Raw genomic sequence first — 19219 nt, 5'->3', positions numbered from 1 at the left:
GGCTTTGGAGGAAGTGCCTTTACTCACTGAGCCATTTTGCTGGCCCCTAGTTAGGTTTCAAGAGATAGGGTTTTGTTATGTAGCTCAGGTTGGCCTGGAACGCAACATAATGCAGGCTCCTTTCCAACTTTCAGCAGTCCTCCACCCCGGCTCCCTGGGGATCACAAGGCCAACCAGCAAGCCTGGCACTCCCTTGCAAACAAGGCGCCTTACTGTAAGGCTTCAAGTCCTGACAAAGAGCTGAAGACCCCAGAAGGCCTCGGGGTCTTCATCTTCAGATTCTGCACCCATTTGTCAACATTTTTAGCTCTTTCAGCCCTGTCTCAGAAGGGAGCAAGTCTGTGTACCTTATGCAGAGAAGAGTCCCGGCTCCACCTGAGTGAGAAATGCTGCCTATCCCTGGCCCAGGGCGGTTAAGGAGGGGCTTGAAGCTGCATGCTGGTGCAGCTCCCACAGATCCACACTGTGGAGATGCTCCACGGGAGATGCTGCACCCAGCTTGCATTTCTTGCCCCACTAGCCTTTCCCCTGATGCCCCTAGTATGCGTTCTTACCAAAGACCAGAGATGGGAAAGCTGGAGGCCAATAGGTTTCTGACCCGCCAGGTGTCTGTTTCTCTCAGTCCAGTGCCAGCTCCCCTTTTTCAAGCCCCAGAAACCCAGCAAAGTGCACTCAGCCTTCAGCCAGCAGCCTCACCCACTGTTACCTCTAGGAGCAGGCTCTCCCATTTGAGGGAGTGTGGGCACCTAACCTGTCTAACCTGTCTGACGTCATCATAGCTCCACCCACCTGTGCCCCAGGTCCCCAGCCGAGCTGGCTAGCTCTTCCTGTTCCCAGCTTCCGTCCTCTCAGCTCTCACAGAGTAGCCTAACTTACCAGAACTGAGCCTCCGGAGCTCTTGCGGGCCTCTACTCCACCCTGTGTCCCTCACTTAAGTGAGTGGGCAGCTAGGAGCAGGTCTCTGAAGAGTTGAGAGTTGAGGCCATTTAACCAATAAACCGACTTGTGACTTTTGCACCTGCCAACACTTTCACTTCATGCTGAGCCAAGATGGGGAACCAAAGAGACGAAGATTATAATTATGTCTTCAAGGGTAAGTTGGGGTTCTTGAAAAGGGAGAAATTCGGAGAGAGTGGGACAGAGGCTATTTGCAGGGAAGACAGGGGTCTCTTAGCCTTTGACCTCTTCCTTGGAACCCCCACCCCCACCCCGAACCCACTCGGATTCAACATTCTTTCTAGGAGAGAAAGGCTACAAGGGGTCTGGCGGGTCTGGTTACAGGTGCAGGTGCACTCTATAAAGATGCTGATCATTCCTTCCTGTTGCCAAATGAGGCTTCCCTGCCTAATCCCTAATAGATGCTCAAATCCCTGGGAATGCCAGTCAGCGAAGCCCAAGAGATAGGAGTCAGACATCAGAAAAGGCCTTGCAGAATAGAGGGAGAAAGTCATCTTTCCGGGCAGGTGCACAGAACAGAAGGGAAGCAGAGATGGAGCCATTGTTGGTCTAGGGAGTTGATACATTTGGAAGAAAACTGTGACAGTGTGATGATTCTGGGGCAGTCTGTGGATTCCACAGGGCCCCTAGGCTGAAGTCCCGGCAAGGGCCTTTCACACCGTCTTTGGACACAGATACTAGGTGCTGTGTTCACTGGGCTGCCCCTGAAAATGAGCACGTGTCCTTCTTGCTCTCTTATTCTCCACTCCTAGTGTTTGGTCCCTCTGAGGGTCTCTAGGCCACCTCCATGAAGGCAAGGTGACCTGGTGGCACTCTCCTTTGTACCACACCCCACAGCCTCTCCCAACCTCAGCCCCACCCTGGGCCAAGCTGGGGAGCCTGTACTCCTGGCATTTTTCCAAGGAAGCTGGTGGGGCTGCGACTATGGTATAGAGATTCCCATTTGGGGAGCCCCTAGAAGGTTCCATTCTCACAAAGACATCTTTACATCCCTGGTGAAGTCTATCATTTTGAGTTGTCACGTGGCCTCTCAGCCACTAACCTGTTAACACAGTTGGGGTGCCAGGGCCACTCTGGAGATGTCTGGGATATTCTGTGCTGGCTATGGGTCACCATATAGGATGGTAAGCAGGAGGAAGCAGGGTTGAGCAGAAGGTAGCCAACTGCCATGAGAGCTCAGAGCTAGTTGGAGGACAGGGAGCTTTGGGGTGCCCTTGGAATACTGACCCTGGGGTACCACATAGAGCTGTTTAGGAGAGGCATGCCATTCCATGTCCTTGAGGGCTCACCTCATTTATGCAGGTGCACTGTGAGCTGTCACCGCCACTGCCTTCACACTTTGCAGTGTGGGGGCGGGGCAAGTCCTTCTTAAAAGGTGGAGGTGGGCAGTACATCTGTCCACGTGTAGTACAGAGAGATGGACCTACTAGGCAGGAGCCTTGCTTGTCTATAAAAATGGGAACAGACACCGGGCGGTCTTTAATCCCAGAACTCGGGAGGCAGAGGCAGGTGGATCTCTACAGAGCTAGTCCCAGGGGGAAAAAAAAAAAAAAGGAAAAGCGAAGTCTACTTAAAGTACTTAAAGGTTTTGGGGGGTGTCTGGTGGGAAGGTGGCACTCCTCTTAGCCACTGGCCTCTCCAATTTACATTGGAGGAAACTAAGGTGAAGAGAGTTAAGTAGCCTACCGAAAAGCAGTCATAAAAGGAGGCTGGAGAAGTGGTTCAGTGGGTAAGAGCACTATAGTTCTTGCAGAGGACCCAGGTTCAATTCCCAGTTCCCACATGGTGGTCACAACCACCCGTAATTCCAGTTCCAGGTGATCTGACACCCCACCAGGCACGCTTGTGGTAGACAGACAGACATACAAGCAAGATGCTTATTCACAGAAAATCAATAAATCTTTTTTTTTTTTAAGATTTATTTATTATGTATACAGTATGCATCAGATCACATTATAGATGGTTGTGAGCCACCATGTGGTTGCTGGGAATTGAACTCATGACCTCTGGAAGAGTAGTCAGTGCTCTTAACCGCTGAGCCATCTCTCCAGCCCAAATCAATAAATCTTAAAACAATTTCAAAAGGCCACAACGCCAGTAGGACAGATGACAGGGCTGGGGACAGATGGATGGAGATGCTTCTCCTAGCAAAGGAGAGAAGGAGTAACGCACGCACACGTACGCACACACACACATACACACACACACACAACCTTCCTCTCACCTACAGAAGTGCCCCTGCCACCCTTAGCCTCAGTCTTCCATGTGATCATACAATATACTCAAGCTCCTCTTCCTCATCCTTCCGGCTCACATACAGACACCAGCAACTTTCCCATGATCCCTAGTCCAGAAATGTGCACCCCAGACCTCCCATGCTTTTGTCCTAATTCATTCACATGCCCTGTCTTGTAACCTTTCCATATATCCTCTGAGCCCAGTGCACAGTTGTTCCTGTTACTCTGTCAGCCGCCCTTGCTGTCTCAGCAGACCCTGGCTCAAACGCTCCGGTGCCCCCTACCCCGCAGACAGATGTCCTGTGAAGTGTGGCCAACCTCAGTCTCCGCCTGGAAGAGACCCGTTCTCTTCCAGCTTTTCTGAGCCCCATCCTCCCTCCCTACTTCTTCAGTGGTGCTGATCGGCGAGTCAGGTGTGGGCAAGACCAATCTGCTGTCCCGGTTCACCCGTAACGAGTTCAGCCATGACAGCCGCACCACCATCGGGGTTGAGTTCTCCACCCGCACTGTAATGCTGGGCACCTCTACCATCAAGGCACAGATCTGGGACACGGCTGGCCTGGAGCGATACCGAGCCATCACCTCTGCGTGAGCCCAGGCCTGGGGTGGGGGTGGGGGTGGGGTGTTGTGAAGACCCTGGGAAACCAGGACTCTCCTATGGACGAGAGATGTGGGAGAGGACGGGAGACAGGAGACTGTTGTGTGTTCCCTGGGGTGGAAATCACGGAGACACAAGTGCTGTGATTGGCCAACAGAGAGGATGGAATGATCATTAACACAAATCATGGCCCCACTTACTAAGCCTCTCATGTGTGGGGGAGATACAAAGCACCTTATACCCAGCATGGCATTGATGCCTTTAATCCCAGCACTTGGGAGGCAGAGGCAGGCAGATCGCTTTGAGTTCGAGGCCAGCCTGGTCTACAAAGTGAGTCCAGGACAGCCAAGGCTACACAGAGAAACCCTGTTTGGAAGAAAGAAAAAAAAGTATTACAGGAAATGAGGTGCTATTAATATAATCCATCCCTGTTTAAATTGCTGTGTGGATTAAAAGCGCCCCCTCACTTCAGCACAATGCTCTACCCCCCCCCCTCTTTTTTCTTTGTTTATTTCAAGACAGAGTTTCTCTGTGTAGCCTTGGCTGTCCTGGACTCTCTTTGTTGACCAGGCTGGCTTCGAACTCATAGCAATCCGCCTGCCTCTGCCTCCCGAGTGCTGGGATTAAAGGCATGTGTTAACATTCCCAATCACCATTTTTAAAAATTCGATTGGTTGGTTGATTGATTGGTGGGTAGATGACTTATACTTGGAATTGAATTTATGGCTTCCTGTATACCAGGCACATCTCTAGTTTGGAGTATTCAGTTTATAAAGCCTCAGAAAATTAGGCCATCTGGCACCATATCCAAAGTCTCTTCCTGACTCTGTCAGGTCCAGCTGTCTGAAATGTAGTCTATCATGTTTGGTGGAAGAGAGAATCCACAAGAGACAGGAAGCAGGAAGCAAGGGTTATTATTATGGCCACATCCACCCTTGATTACTTCATCTCTTGGAAGACTTGTTGACTTATTAATAAACTAGGAATAGAGCTGGGCATGGTGGCACACGCATGTAATCCCAGTACTTAGGGAGGCAGAGGCAGGTGGATTGCTGTGAGTTTAAGGCCACTCTGGTCTACAAAGTGAGTCCAGGACAGCCGAGGCTACACAGAGAAACCCTGTCTTAAAAACCCAAAATAAGCTGGGCGTGGTGGCGCATGCCTTTAATCCCAGCACTCGGGAGGCAGAGGCAGGTGGATCGCTGTGAGTTCAAAGCCAGCCTGGTCTACAAAGTGAGTCCAGGATGGCCAAGGCTACACAGAGAAACCCTGTCTCGAAAAACCAAAAAAAAACCCAAAATAAATAAATAAATAAACAACTCAACTAAACTAGTAATAAACCAGATATGGTGGTTCATGCCTCTAATGCCAGCTGAAGCAGGAGGATTGCCTTGAGTTTGAGGTTAGCCTGGGCTACATATTGAATTCTTGTCTCAAAACAAAACAAGGAATAATCAGACGTCACTCAGTCTTAAGACAGCCTTTTGGCCAGGAGTGGTGGCACACGCCTTTAATCCTTGCACATGGAAGGCAGAAGCAGGTAGATCTCTGTGAGTTCAAGACTAGCCTGGTCTACAAGTTGAGTTCTAGGACAGCCAGGAATAAACACAGAGAATTCCTATCTTGTGTGTGTGTGGGCCGGACAGCCTTTTGAACTCAGAGGCTCCCAAAAGAGGCTGCATGTTTGTAGGAATTCAGGCCAGGTCCTGGTCCAAGGAAAGATGCCAGCAGATGAGGCCGCCAGATGAGGAGGTAGGAGGGAAACATCAAGGGTGGAGGATCCAGGGCTAACACACTTTTTAGACCAGGCTGGCCTCGAACTCACAGAGATCCACTTATCTCTGCCTCCCGAGTGCTGGGCCCTCAGGGGCATACTTTGAGTCAACACAGGCATTGGTGGGTGGGCAGAGCTGAAGTCAGGCAAAGGACTGTGGGAGCAAAGTGCCTTTGTGGAGTTGGAGCTGGTGGGGGTTTGGAGCAGGGAGGTGAAGCTTCAGAGACTCTGAGACCAGCATCCCTGTGGCGCACACATGGGAGACTTGAGTGCCTTGCAGGGGTCAGAGTCCTTCCTGATCGCTCGCATACCGATGTCAGGCATTTCAGTGCTCCGGGGCTGAGCCTGAGAGCCCTATCTAGTCTCTGTCCATCCCTCCCTTGCACCCCCAAACAGGTACTACCGTGGAGCCGTAGGGGCACTCCTGGTATTCGACCTAACCAAGCACCAGACCTACGCTGTCGTGGAACGCTGGCTGAAGGAGCTCTATGACCACGCAGAGGCTACTATTGTTGTCATGCTTGTGGGAAATAAAAGTGACCTCAGCCAGGCCCGGGAGGTGCCCACTGAGGAGGCCTGCATGTTCGCTGGTGAGAGCTCAGTCTGACTCCTTGTCAACTGTTCATATGGTCAGGGCCTTGAGTGGTCCTCCCTCGCGCCTCCTTGCTGTGGCAGTCACTCACAGTTGATTTTAAGACAATCTCACGGGCGTGGTGGCGCACGCCTTTAATCCCAGCACTCGGGAGGCAGAGGCAGGAGGATCGCTGTGAGTTCGAGGCCAGCCTTGTCTACAAAGTGAGTCCAGGATGGCCAAGGCTACACAGAGAAACCCTGTCGGGGGGGCAAAAAAAAAAAAAAAAAAAAAAAAAAAAAAAGACAATTTCACCCTGGAATACTCAGAAACACATCTTTGTGGGCTCCTGGTGGCCGTCTCCCCAGAAGCTCTCTGGGAGTAGCAGTAAGCAGTCTGTCGGCTATGGTGGTTTAGGGGGCAGCTTCCAGCCTCCTCTTGGTCAGAGACTGCAGGGGGCTCCTTCTTCCTTCCTCCTCTCTGGATTTCTAGCTCTTACTTTCCTAAACGTGCCTATGTTATATAGATTGTGTACAGGATTAAATAAGCTACTATCTACCAAGGGCTTTGAGTATAGGAAAGAGCATTAGATCAATGTTGTTACTGGCCTGGAGAGATGGCTCAGTGGTTAAGAGCACCGTCTGCTCTTCAAGAGGTCCTGAGTTCAATTCCCAGCACCACGTGGTGGCTCACAACCATCTATACTGGGAATCTGATGCCCTCTTCTGGCATGCAGGTGTACATTGCAGGCAGAGCACTCATACATAAAATAAATACATAATTAAAATCTTAAAGGGCATAAATGCTATTACTGCCACAGCTCCACGACTAATGTGTGCTGTATGTTTCCCTTCTGGCAGAAAACAATGGTCTGCTGTTCCTGGAGACCTCAGCCCTGGACTCCACCAATGTTGAGCTAGCCTTTCAGACTGTCCTCAAAGGTGAGCACCTACCCACAGTGGGTACTCCATCGTCCTCCAGCCTCCTCAGAGCCACTAGTCCCACCTCCCTTCCCCCCACTCTTGGTTTTTCAAGACAGGGTTTCTCTGTGTGGCCTTGGCTGTCCTAGACTTGCTTTGTAGACCAAGTTGGCCTCAAACTCACAATGATCCTCCTGCCTCTGCCTCCCGATTGCTGGGATTAAAGGCGTGTGCCACCACGCCCGGCTGAAAGTCTCCTTTTTTTAGGGAGCTGAGTCTGGCTTCTGTGTCTACCCAGGAAGATGGACAAGACCAGGTGTCAAAACTACTTTGTTCCAGAGGCAGGAGGATCTCAGTAAGTTCGAGACCAGCCTGGCCTACAAAGCGAGTCCAGGACAGCCAAAATTACACAGAGACACTCGAAAACCAAACCAAACCAAACAAAAAAATTTTTCTAGCAAAAACTCTTTCCAGAGTGGACACCTGTGCTCCAAAGTGGCACGGGAAGTGTGACATTAAACTTCTGCCCTTTGTCCTTAGAGATCTTTGAAAAGGTGTCCAAGCAGAGGCAGAACAACGCCCGGACCAGTGCTATCACCCTGGGCAATGTCCAAGTGGGACAGGATGCTGGCCCTGGGGAGAAGAGGGCCTGCTGCATCAACCTCTGACTTCAGCCAGGGTCAGCACCGTGCCCCTGCCTTCAGCCTTTGGGCACACTGCCCTCCCTGCCCGCCTCCCCCCATTACCGCAGGTCATACCCCTAATCCTCCAGCCCCTGTCCAAAAGTACCCAGCGTCATCGTGCCCTGCCACATGTCTCCATCATCTGTCCACACCCCTCACGGGCTACAGCCCTCAAATAAAGCTGTTTTGTATCATGCCTGGCCACCCTGCTGCCTTCCATCTGTTCCTTGTCGGATTGTCTGTGCTGCCCTCCCAACTTTGACTCTTCCTCCCTTTCTGTCATCCTCATCACATGCACTGGCCCTCAGGGCCTGCTTCTGGAGTTCTGTAGTCTGGGGAAAATGCCAAGGGGGCAGGAGTTGCCTACCCTTCCCCTCTGCCAACCCCTGGGCAGGTGGGGTGGTGGTGGAAGATTGTGTGGAAGGGAGGGGTATTTGGAAGGCAAAACAAAAGAAACCATCCTCCAGCACCATCTGGTACCCAAAGCTCTGGTGCCAAGAACTGAGGTCACTCCAATGCCCAGGGCAAGATCTTAGGAAGCAGGCCAGCCTGGAATGTGTACTGAGGAGGGGTTCCTAAGACTGGGAGGTAAGCGTCCCATCCAGTCTTTCTCCTGTCCCTAAACGGGAGGAATTGAACTTGGTAGAGTAGGGGCGAAGGCTTTTGTCTCTCAATTTCTTTTCCAGGGAGCCAAGAGATGGCTGTTCAAGCAAGGGATGATGGCAGGGAATCCTGGAGACAGCCACTCCCCACACCAGAGCACCCCACTGCCATTGCTACCCAAGATCCAACTGGCAAACAGTGAAAGACAGAGCCTTTAAGTAATAATACTTTTAATAAAATTAACTTCTCAATAGCACATTTAATACATTAACCCTCCCCCCTTCTTGGTGTCTCTGCGTTGTGTGCAACATCACTCTGACTTGATTACGCACTGGGTCTATTTTATTTCCCACCTTTGTTTTCCACTCGGAATCTTCCTTGGTGATTTGTACGAGTCACTAGATGCCTCAAATGAAGTCTGACCACGATCCTACTCTACTTTCTACAGTGGAGAGACCATCCTCCCTGCCCCAGGGCTTGTCTCCACCCAACCACTTGGCCCCCCCTCAAGCACTCACCCTCAGGTATGCAAGGGGAAATTCCCTCCCCCATTCCCAGATGCTACCATCTCATACTATGGGAGGGTCCTAGGGCAAAAGGGCAAGGGGACTTCTAGTCTCTAGATGGGGTGAGAAGTAATAAATTGGGGAGAGGGAGCTTGTGTTTGGGCTCTAGGGTCATGAAGTGGCATTGTCAATCATTGCTACACTGCTTGCTCAAACTAAAGCCAACAGGCCTCTCCCCATCCTGATCTGAACCCCAGCTGGGGCTGATGGAAGGCAAGTGCTTTTAAAAATGCTTATTTCTCACATGCAAAAGCCAGGCTTCCGGTTTCTAGTGGGGAAGGTGATGTGATGTGGCCCTGTGGGTGATCCCTATGTGAACACAGAGGGAAGCTGGGACACAAGGGTTTCTCTGGGGTCATCCAAGTTCCCTGCACACTTTTCTCTCTGTACTTTTTTTTGGGGGGTGGGGTGGGGTGGTTTCTCCCAGGCCCATGAGGACAGTACTTGTACCCTACTTCCTAAAGAGGAAGTCTTTCTTGGGATGTTAACTTTAAGCCACCAGGAGCGGTGGTGCATGCAGTCTTGGGCAATCCGAGGCAGCAAGATGGCTGTTAGTTTAAGGCCAGACTGAGCTAGAGACCCTGTGTCAAAAAATAAAAACAAACAAAATCCATTACACATGTGAAGGAAAACAGCACGTGAGATTGTATGGCCACTCCCATTGCTGCAGGGGTGCTGCCAAGTCTGAGGTGCCAAGCATCTGCATATGCTCATTTGTGGAATAGCAGCTACACTTGGCTCTTCTTGAACCAACGTGGACTGAGGTGACTTCAATGACTTCCTCAGGGTGGCCTGGGAGAAGCAACCTTGGGAGGGTTGGACATCAGGAGTAGGGACGTCCCAACAGAGGGCCAGGCTCTCTCTGCCTGGCCTCACCTAGTTTCAGATGACCAGTGTGTACCCTTGCAAAGACTCTGGGACAGAGTTGCCCCATGTACTTGTTCCACACTTAAAAACCTAAGGATTCTCAGAATCAACCCCAGCAGACTGGAGGCTCCCAATCTTTGCTAGCAGCCTGCTCCAGCCCTGTCCCCAGGGGTAGGGTAGCTCAGGCACTGGCCTCTATTTCTTCCATACTTTTATACATTCTACTGGGCTCAGGGGCCCACAACGCTACTAAACTTTAAGCTATCAGTGTCCTCTACTAAGTAACTAGTAATTCTTTTTCTTTCTCTAGGATTATATGAAATAAATTTGAATTATTTTGTAGTATTCTCTTCTTTTAAACCCCTCAGTTTTTTCTTTCTCTTCTCCTCTCTCTCTTTTTTTGTTTTTTTTTTTTTTTTTTTTTTGGTTAAAAAAAATCTATTACTTTTAAATCTCACACCTCTGAGGGTTTCCATGGGCCTGCTAGGCCTCAATTCTGGCTTTCCCCTCCTTACTGCCCCTGGCACAGGGTAGGAGAAGGAGGGGACACCCTAGGACCCTCAGTCCTTAGTCTCAAAGCTTCTTCCTGTCTGGTTAAGCCCTTCCTTTGTTTGGCTCTGCCGGCTCCCCTGAGGGGGAGGGGGAGGGGGAGCCCACAGAGTGAAATCCAATCTACTGGTGGGGCCCCCAGAAGGGACCAACTCCTCCAACCCTCTCCACCATCCATCCCAGGATGCTCCCCCAAGAAAAGCAAATGACATTTCTCCCCAAAAAAAAGTGGGGGGAAAAAAAAAGAACATAAACCCGAACATATATTAAAAACTTTTTTAAGCTTTAACTCTGAATACAAATGTATTTTTCTTCTCTCCCTACATATATTCTAAACCTTCTAGAGTTTTTTTTTTTTAAGGATCACTTTATCATAAAATAAAATATCCTTTTCATATAATAAATTACCTAATAAAAAGTCTTTTTTTTTTTCATATTAGCCCAGGTTCTTTGCTACATTTATACGGTAATAAATGCCTTTATTAAAATAGAATATTAAATTATAAAGAACTGCTTTTTTTTCTTTTTTTTTTTTTTTTGCTATTTTTGTTTCCTCTCCTCTGTTGGTCACCCATCTCACTCCCTCACTGCTTTCTGCTTTGTTGCTCGCTCACTTTTTGTTTTGCGCTGGTTTCTAGGAAAGGCTCACTCAGCAAGGGTGGGATTGGATCTGTGGAGCCCCTAGTGTAACAGTCCTTTGCCTTTGTGGGTAAGGAGTGGAGAGGGGGAGGGGGTCGACAGACAGACATCCCTTCTTCCCACCCCCCTCCCATTCCCTGCCCCTGGGCAACCCAGGGTACCCATTTGGTTTGGTTTCTATTGTACAGACATCTCAAGATGGCTCACATTGGTGGAAAGGAGGGAAGCTGTCACAGGCCAGCTTTCTGGGCTGTGACCTCCTTCCTCTCCCCTCCCAGGCTGGTGGTCTGGAGGGGAAGGCTGAGGAGAGGCAAGTTAATTCACAAGAGGCAGAGGAGGAAGGAGATCTCCCTGTGCCGTCATCTCACGTCCTTTCTCCTTCCAGGAAGAATGGGAGCACCGAGCTAGAGGAGCTCAGTGCAGACCCACCCAAATATTTACAAGCATCTCCCGGGCCTCCCCCCCCCCATCACCCATCCTCTCCTGGCCCGGCCAGCGGAACCAGGAGGGTAGGAGGCTGCTGACAGACACAAGTGAGCAATTGGAGCAGCAAAGGGGTGCCAGACCTATCACAATACCTGATTCCTGTAATAGGCCTCACTGCACCCCAATCCTGCTTTGCTCTGGCCTGACCCTTCACCAAAGACCTGGCTTCTCTCCTCAGCCAGTGGGTAAGACAGAGACTTCATGATTTGTGGCTAATAAGGATTCAGTAATGGTTCAGCTAGGTACAGAGAGGTCAGGGAGTAGGCCACTGCAGGTGAGGGGGAGGGGAGCCCTTCAAGCCACATCTCTCCTGCCCCAGGACTTTCCCTACTTCCTGCTTTCCCTTCCTTTGGGCAGAAACCCCAAGATAAGAACTGCTCCCTAAGTATAATGCCCACAGATGATAATGGCGGGGTTTCAGCCTTTTATGTACCCCACTGTTAGAGTCCCCTCTCAAACTGTCAGAGTTTAGGGCTACATTCCGTCAAGAGTTAGAACAGATTCTTTGGAGGAGTGGGGGAGAGGACTTTCTATTACGTGAAGAGGAACCTGGGGGGCTATCAAAATGGTCTCCAGAGTCTCCCCAGGAGGATGGTATCCCCAAAGCTGGGCTAAAGTGGGGGGGGGGGGAGAAAGGAAGGGAGACAGGGGGAAAAGGCAAAGAGGAGGAAGAGGGGACTGAAAATGACAGCTGGGTGTGGGGGGGGAGGTTCAAAGAAACAAAGGCGGGGGGGGGGGGGGGGGGGGGAGGAGGAAGCAAAGGGCAAATCCAGAGGAAGTTGGGAAAAAGCCAAGCAAGACGTTGGAGGGAAAAGAGAAGCCCTTCCTTCAGACCTCTCTAGCCCAGCTTTGGGAGACAGGTGAACTGTGAGCCCTTTAGTGACGGACACACCCTCCTCCACCCCAGAGCCACACAGAACTTTCTGATGAGCCCTATCTCCCTCCTAGTGTTGAGAACTCAGAATATGAGCAGGGAAGCCGGTAAAGGATCACGTTAGGAGGTGGGAGGACCAGAGGGCTGGGGATCACTAGGAGCACCTCTGGTTACAGACGGCAATTCTCCCTCTCCTGTGCTCTCTTATCCCTCCACAGAGGAAGGAGCAAAATAACACACAGACGGGGAGAAGGGAAAAGATGAGGATGTCCTAGTGGCCACTTCAGGCTAAACAAAAGCTTCTCTTAGCTGCTTCCAGATTTAAGGGTGTGTTGAGGTATCAGAGTTGTAACTCTAGTAAAACGTATGGTCTGGCCCCCTCCTAAAGGGTAACCAGAGGCTCTGAAAGTGGCCCCGCCCTCAGCCACTCACGCCTCCCCCTCCCCCACCCCAGGGAGCGAATATTTCCAAGCACCTTGCCCTGCAGTCACTGATTTTTCCAAAAGGTCCAGGGTGGCACCCTGCGGGGAGCGGGCCCAGGAGACCAGGGACAGGGAGCTTAGGAAAATATTCGGATGGCTTGCGTGGCGGTGATGTGGCAGACAGGACACTCCGGGTCCGTCCTCTCGCAGATGCGTACTGCACACTCCATGCAGAAAAGGTTGTGTCCACAGGGCACCAGGGCTGCTGTCACTTCGCTCTCAAAGCACACCATGCAGTCCCGCCCGCCGCCTGGGCTCCGCAGCCCGCCTGCCCCCAGTTTAGAGAAGCCCTGTAGTGGCTCTCCGGGCGGTCGCCGAGGAAGCCCGGCCAGCTGCTCTGGCCCGGCAGAAGTGGCAGGAGAGCGGTGCGCCCCAGGCGGGCCGGCGCGGGCCTTGGCTGAAGAGGAGGAGGAGGAGGCAGAGGAGAAGAGCACCGAGGTGGGCGTGGCGTTCTCCTGGCCCGCCCACAGAGGGGGGCTCGTCTCTGCCACGCCGTAGTACACGTCCTGTTTGCCCACGCCGTAGCCCGGAAACAGATACCCGCCGTAGCCAAAGTCCCCGCCCTGCTCGCCCAGGCGCGGGGCCTCGAAGGCCGAGTCCACGCCGCACTCGCCGATGCAGCCCAGGCTGTTCTGCCGGAAAGTGGAGAGCGGCTTGCAGCCAGGCGCATGCACCCGCCAGGCGTCTGAGTAGCGGCTGTCCAGGGCAGCGTCGGGGCTGCCAGCCAGGAAGTCGCCGTCGCTGTTGTACTCGAGGATCTTGCCCGTGCGCACCGCGATGTGCGTCTCGATCTCCTCCCGCGCACGTTCCACGTTGCCTGGGGCACCGGTGATCTCGAACACCGGGTCGCGGTCCCGGCTGGGAGTGATGATGTACGTGTTGGTCTGTTGCTGGATGCGTTTGATGGTCGCTCCCTTGGGACCCACCACCAGTCCCACCACGCGGTAGGGCACTCGTACACGGATGGTCACCTGGCCCGGCAGAGCAGGGGCCACGCCAAAGGCGGCGCCAGATTTGTTGCGCGAGGCCCTTATCATGGAGAAGTGCTCAGCTGCTGAGATGATTTCCCGCCGGGCTGTGGCCACATCTTCTCGCCTCCCGGTCACCATGAACACGGGCTCCTCACCTCGCACAGGTGTCTTGATGTAGGTGTTGGTCTTGGCCCTCAGAGCCTTAATCTTGCAGCCTGAACAGAGAGGGAAAGAAATTCACAGGACAACGGGGTTTGTACTGGGACCTTCCCTAGAATCCCAGCCTCCCAGAAATCCTTCAGTTGGTCCAGAGACAGCCTTGTGACCACACACACACACAGCCCATCCCAACCTGACCAATCGATTAACGCACTGGTTTCTCTTGTGTTCCAGTCAGGGGCCTTCCAATAACACTTCTCCAACACCACCCCCTTCAGAGCCTTTGAGAAAAGTGGCTTACCCAAAAACCTCACAAACTTTTCCCTAAGCATCAGCCCAGCCCTTCCCTTCATCTCACCAACCTCTCTCTCAATCACCGCTCCTGATCTTTTTGCTCAAAACTCCAGTGCACTCATTAACAACCCACAGTCTACTCATGTGATCTCCATCCATTAAAAGAGTCTGTCCTCTAGTTCACCTAGGGACGTTGGCCACCGTGAGCTGTGACCTCCCCATGCCTTTTGCCCCACAATCTCTGTGATTCTCCACACCATGAAGAGTTCGCAGCACCTGATGCTGCTGTGTGGGACTTGGGGGGAGGGGAGGACAGGCTGGGAGTTTGGGGAGGGGGGTCATGGAGTCAGAATTTCAAGGGAGGAAATGGTAGGAATATGCATCATCCAGAGGGCCTAACACCTGCGCTCCTGTGTTCCCTGCCCACGCACCCCCAAGGCAGGACTGAGGTGTACCCGAGGCTGAAAAGACAAGAATTGAACATTTCTGGACCTGGTGCTGCCGCTTTGAAGGAGTATCAGGTTAGAGCAGGGAGGCAGGGGAAAGGCAGGAAGAGAAAGGAAAGTGAGACAAAGAAAAGAGGAGGGGAAGTAGAAATGCCTGGTCTCAGGCTGCAGGTCTGTGGCTGGGGAGACCTGCCTGCCCTCACAGAACCTCACAGCTTCTTAGCCCCCACCCCCAGACAGGGAGTTTGAGTCTATGTGCATAAGGGTCCCAATGCAACGGGCAGAGTGCCCTCACCCTAGCTCTACTGTGAGTGGGCAGAACACCCTTCACATATACATGGGTCCTCTCCTATCTCAGGTTTCCCCAGCACACAGACTATACATTAATACACACCAACACTTTTGCCCCATTCTCATAAGACAAAAACCCCAGAGCTCCCCAAGCGCACCTCACTGGCCGTGTGTCCTTCCTGGTCTCCCAGACACTACACCCATCCAAAGCCAAGCACTCAGCTTACTGTTCAGACTTAGCTCCAGCCCTCAACTGCAGGCCTCTCGGGTGAGCTTGCTTTTCCTTCCTCCTCCCCAAAAGTGTCTTTTCTAACCCTCATGGACTGGTGGGACAGGGTGGGTTAGGGACATATCTTTAACACATATTAGGAAGGAAAGGTTGGCCCCCTCCCCTTCTCTTCAGACCTGTTGGCAGTTAAGAAGTCCCTACCTGTCAAGCCCACATCTTTGCTGCTTTAATTATCAGCGGACAAGGGTGGACGGACGAGGGTTCTATTTCTGAGGCTCGGAGGATCTAAGGAGCTCAGTCAGTACTTTCTGCCACCTCTACTTACATGCCATCCGATGGGCACCTGGGCCCTGGGCTCTTTGGTTTGGGATCCAAAAACTTCACTGGTAGCTAGGTGTCTTTGAAGTTTGAAAAGTTTGGGAGGACAAGCCCTGGTCTATAAGGCAGACCAAGGTGAGAAGCCTGGGGCTGGGCAGTGCAGAGCCCAGACGCCTCACCATCTTGGGCTCTGCAACCCTGAAGAAGTGTCTCCAGAAGGGAAGGCCAGAGTGAGAGAAACGCTAAAACAGCAGCAGCAGGAGGGGGTGGTGAGAGGACGTCCATACACTTAGAGAACTGGGAAGGGAGGACAAGTGTTATTCTACTTTTATAGTGGATAGATGCATTTGCCGAGGAGGCGGAAGAGTAAAGGGACCCCATTAAATCCTGGTGCCTTCCAAGACCTCATCCAAGTAAAGATATTATCCCCACCCAATCCCAGGCTCTGGATCCCCAGTGTTTGACAAGGAGGGGGAAATCCAACTTTCTAAGCCAGAAGCCCCAAGAGATGGAGGGAGTGGCAAGTCCCCTCCTCCACTCAGCTCTCCGTTCCAAATCCTTCAGCCCCCAATACTAGGGTGGATGGAGTGGAATATGGGGTAGGGGCCCCAGCCCGCCTCCCCTCCACTGCCAGGAACTGGCCTCCTCCTTCACTTCCGAGGAATGCAGCCCCTCCATTGTTCCCCACTGTGGGACAGCTCCTCCCCCACTCCACCTCTCAGCCCAGCCCCTTTGCAATATCCAAATCCCGCCCCCCCCCCCCTGCCCCCATCCCCCACCCCGAAACCGGGAGATGGAAGAGTCCCTAAGATCCAGGCTGCTCAATTTGGGTACTTACCAACACTCCCACCCACCCAGGGATGCTAGGCATTAGAGGGTGTGGTAACGTACTCCATTGGCTTAGTCCCGCACCCCTCCCAGCACACCCAGACACGCACCCATGGCCAAATTTCCAGGTGGAGGTTTTGCACCCCCATCGCCGACATGCCCTTTTCTGCCCTGTCTGTCCTGTCCCACGCGTTCACTCAGAGACTCCTCTCCAGACCCCTGGCTCCAGGCCGTGGCCAGCCCAGAACAAAAGCAAGACGGAGAAGAGGCCCACGCCAGGGCTTGTACCTCCTCAGAGATACCCCTCCCCAAACAGAAGGACTCTCCAACTTCAGCGTGTAAGCGACCACAGGACCCCTCTCTGCCAAGGGTTCCCTCACCACCTCTCCCCAGACTGGGACCCTCCCCTGGGCCACACCCCCTTTCATTCCTACACTCAGCCCAACAAAGAGACAGATCCTCAGTCGGGCTTCGCGTACCGGGTCTCCCTCGGAGTCTCCAACTCCAACGGCAGAAGGTCCCAGGAGTGCCCCCTCCCCAGTCTACAAGCAGATACCAGAGTAGGGGCTTCCAAGTGATTGCACATTCCGTCAGTCCTTGCAGCCAGGAGCCGACACCCCCTCCACACAGACCCCGGGATTGGGAGCAGCTCCCCCTCCCCTTTCTTCTCTTAGTTGCAGGATATTTCTTTGTCTACGGGCGGAGCCCCAGGGGAGGAAGGGTCCCGTGAGCCGTCCCGACTAGGGGTAGCAGGGAACTTTGTGGCACTTGGAATATGGGCAGGGGGCGGGGCCCCCTTTGTCGGAAAGGGACAGAGCCAGAGGCGGGCAAAGAGGGAAGCGATGAACTTTCCGCGCCGGAGACAGCAAGCCCCACTCCAACCCTCGCAGTGTCCGGACGCCCGCTTACCTTGCCTGCCCACGATCTCGGCCACGTGCTCGGAGGTGGGCACGGGAACGCACTCCGTGGTGTTGCTGCTGCCCTTCAGGCGCAGCTCGGCCTCTTTGTAGAGCGCGCAGAGCTTGGCGTCGTTCGCCCCTTTGGGGGCGGTGGGGGGCTGGGGCGTCTGCGCCGCGGGGGCCGCGCTCGGGGCGGCCGGGGCCGCTGCGGGCGGCGGCGGCGGGGCCGGCTGCGGGGGGGCGGCCGGCTGCGCGGGGGCGCCGCCCCCCCCACCTCCCCCGTCCTCGCCCGCCGTGGGGGCGGGGGGCTCCCCCAAACCCAGGAGGCAGAGTTGATCAAGAGCCAGCTGAAGGGCGCGCTCGTCTTCCAGCAGCCCTCGGTCCTTAGCGCTTCCCCCGAAACATCCTAGTTCTCCAAAGCCCCCATTTCTTTCCATTATTCCAGATACCACTAGACTAGGCATGGCGAAACAAAAGCTGGGGGAGAGAGAGAGGGAGAGAGAGAGAGGTGGTGGAAGGGAGAAGAGAGGAGAGGAGGGGAGGGGAGTGGAGAGGAGGGGGTGTGTGGGGAGGGGGAACAAAGAGCTGGGGAGGGGGGAAGAAAGCGAGATAGAAAGATAGACCCACCCCTAAGCCCCCCTCCCCAAGCACCCTGTAACCTGACTCCCCTCGCCCCAGCCCCCGGTGGGGGTGGGGGAAAAGAAGCAAAACCAAGAAAGCAGATCTCCTCTCGCTCCGGGGTGACGGGGTGGGGTGGGGGGCTGCGGGCCCTAGCCCCCACCCCTCTGCCTCGGACCCTGAGTCTCTACCCTCCGCCGAGCAGACGCCCCCTTAGGCTCCCGCACCGAGCCCCAATCCCGGAGCGTCGCTCAGTGGCCCCCAATAGAGCCCAGCCCCTTCCAGCGCTCAAACTCTTTTGTTTTAAATGAACTGGATGGAGCAGCATGGAACTGACGGGAGGGGGGCGCGCCGGGGGCGCCCGGGGCATGCCGGGAGTTGTAGTTTCCCGCCCTCGGGCGCAGGGACGAATTCCTCAACCCGGGCAAGAAGGGGATGTGTCCCTCTGGCTCTGCTCGCCGCCCGTGGACAAAGCCTCGAGTGGGCTGGAAGTCGTGGTCCGGGAATTTTCAGAGCGGGCGGTATGCGGGAAGGGAGCTGGGGGTGGAAAGCCGTCTCTCTCCGGCCCCGCGGGTCCCGGGCCTCTTTTTTATGGTAATGAGGGCCGGGGCGGAGCGGCCGCGTGGCTGCGGTGTCGTCCCTCCTCCCGCGCGCGATCGTGGAGCCACGGGCTCAGGCCTGGTGGAGATCGCTCGCAGGGCAGACAAAGCCCGCGGTTGCTACGGTGGGAGGAGCAGGTCTCTGTGCTGCCTGGGGGCCAGGAAGGGGCGTTGGGATGGGGGTGGGACTCTGGTAGAGGATGTGGTCTCCCTCATCCCTTAGGTAGCAAAGCCATCCTCCTCCTCCAGCCCCCCAGTTCCGGGATCTCAGAGGCCGTGGCTGGGAGGTGAGTTAGTTCGAGCCTCCGTGGTCGGTGCAGTGACCCGGTGAGGAAGAGGAGATGCGGAGGGAGAGGATGGGGGGGTGGGGGTCCGATTGGGGAGGCCGGAAGGGTCCTAAAGGCTTCGTGTGGTTTTAGTTTGGGGCCTTGAGCTTCGGGTAACAGATTTCCTTTAGTCCTGAGCCTCGAATATAGTGGAGGAAGTCATTTGTCCCTTAGGACTGGCATTCCGCTTTTCCCCTCCCCTCTTACTTTTATAAGCCAGTAATTCAGCCCATTTGACCTTAGAAATACGGTGAAAGGGATCGAGAGAGATCAGAAATAAGTTTTTAAGACTTGACGGACAGCTGGAGAGGGGAGTCAGAGTGTACGTGAGTGTAACTGCAGTCTTCTCGTTGCTCCTGCCCTCTATCTCTTCTGCACCTCTTTTGTCCAAAAGAAGGGCTGGGGCCGCGTCTAGAGAGCTTGAGGTCAAACTGT

General features: G+C 53.8%; 2 protein-coding genes across 2 annotated transcripts; one reads left to right on the top strand and one right to left on the bottom strand.

Moving 5' to 3' along the window:
• The first annotated feature begins 624 nt into the window (after window positions 1–624).
• Rab25 (RAB25, member RAS oncogene family) lies at window positions 625–8887 on the top strand. Its single transcript, XM_051157475.1, has 6 exons — window positions 625–1093; window positions 3587–3782; window positions 5963–6156; window positions 6998–7078; window positions 7598–7736; window positions 8427–8887. The coding sequence occupies exons 1-5, from the start codon at window positions 1051–1053 to the stop codon at window positions 7723–7725; spliced, it is 642 nt and encodes a 213-aa protein (XP_051013432.1). The 5' UTR covers window positions 625–1050; the 3' UTR covers window positions 7726–7736; window positions 8427–8887.
• A 3883-nt stretch (window positions 8888–12770) lies between these two features.
• On the bottom strand, window positions 12771–18278 carry Mex3a (mex-3 RNA binding family member A). The gene is made up of 2 exons (XM_051157474.1): window positions 17252–18278; window positions 12771–13992 (listed from the first exon to the last, which is right to left on the bottom strand). The coding sequence occupies exons 1-2, from the start codon at window positions 17703–17705 to the stop codon at window positions 12884–12886; spliced, it is 1563 nt and encodes a 520-aa protein (XP_051013431.1). The 5' UTR covers window positions 17706–18278; the 3' UTR covers window positions 12771–12883.
• Between the last annotated feature and the right edge of the window lie 941 nt (window positions 18279–19219).

Source organism: Acomys russatus, chromosome 15 (assembly GCF_903995435.1).
Source record: "Acomys russatus chromosome 15, mAcoRus1.1, whole genome shotgun sequence".
Classification (NCBI taxonomy): domain Eukaryota; kingdom Metazoa; phylum Chordata; class Mammalia; order Rodentia; family Muridae; genus Acomys; species Acomys russatus.
The sequence above is the reverse complement of the archived record's forward strand: the minus strand, read 5'-3'. Positions and strand labels throughout refer to the sequence as shown.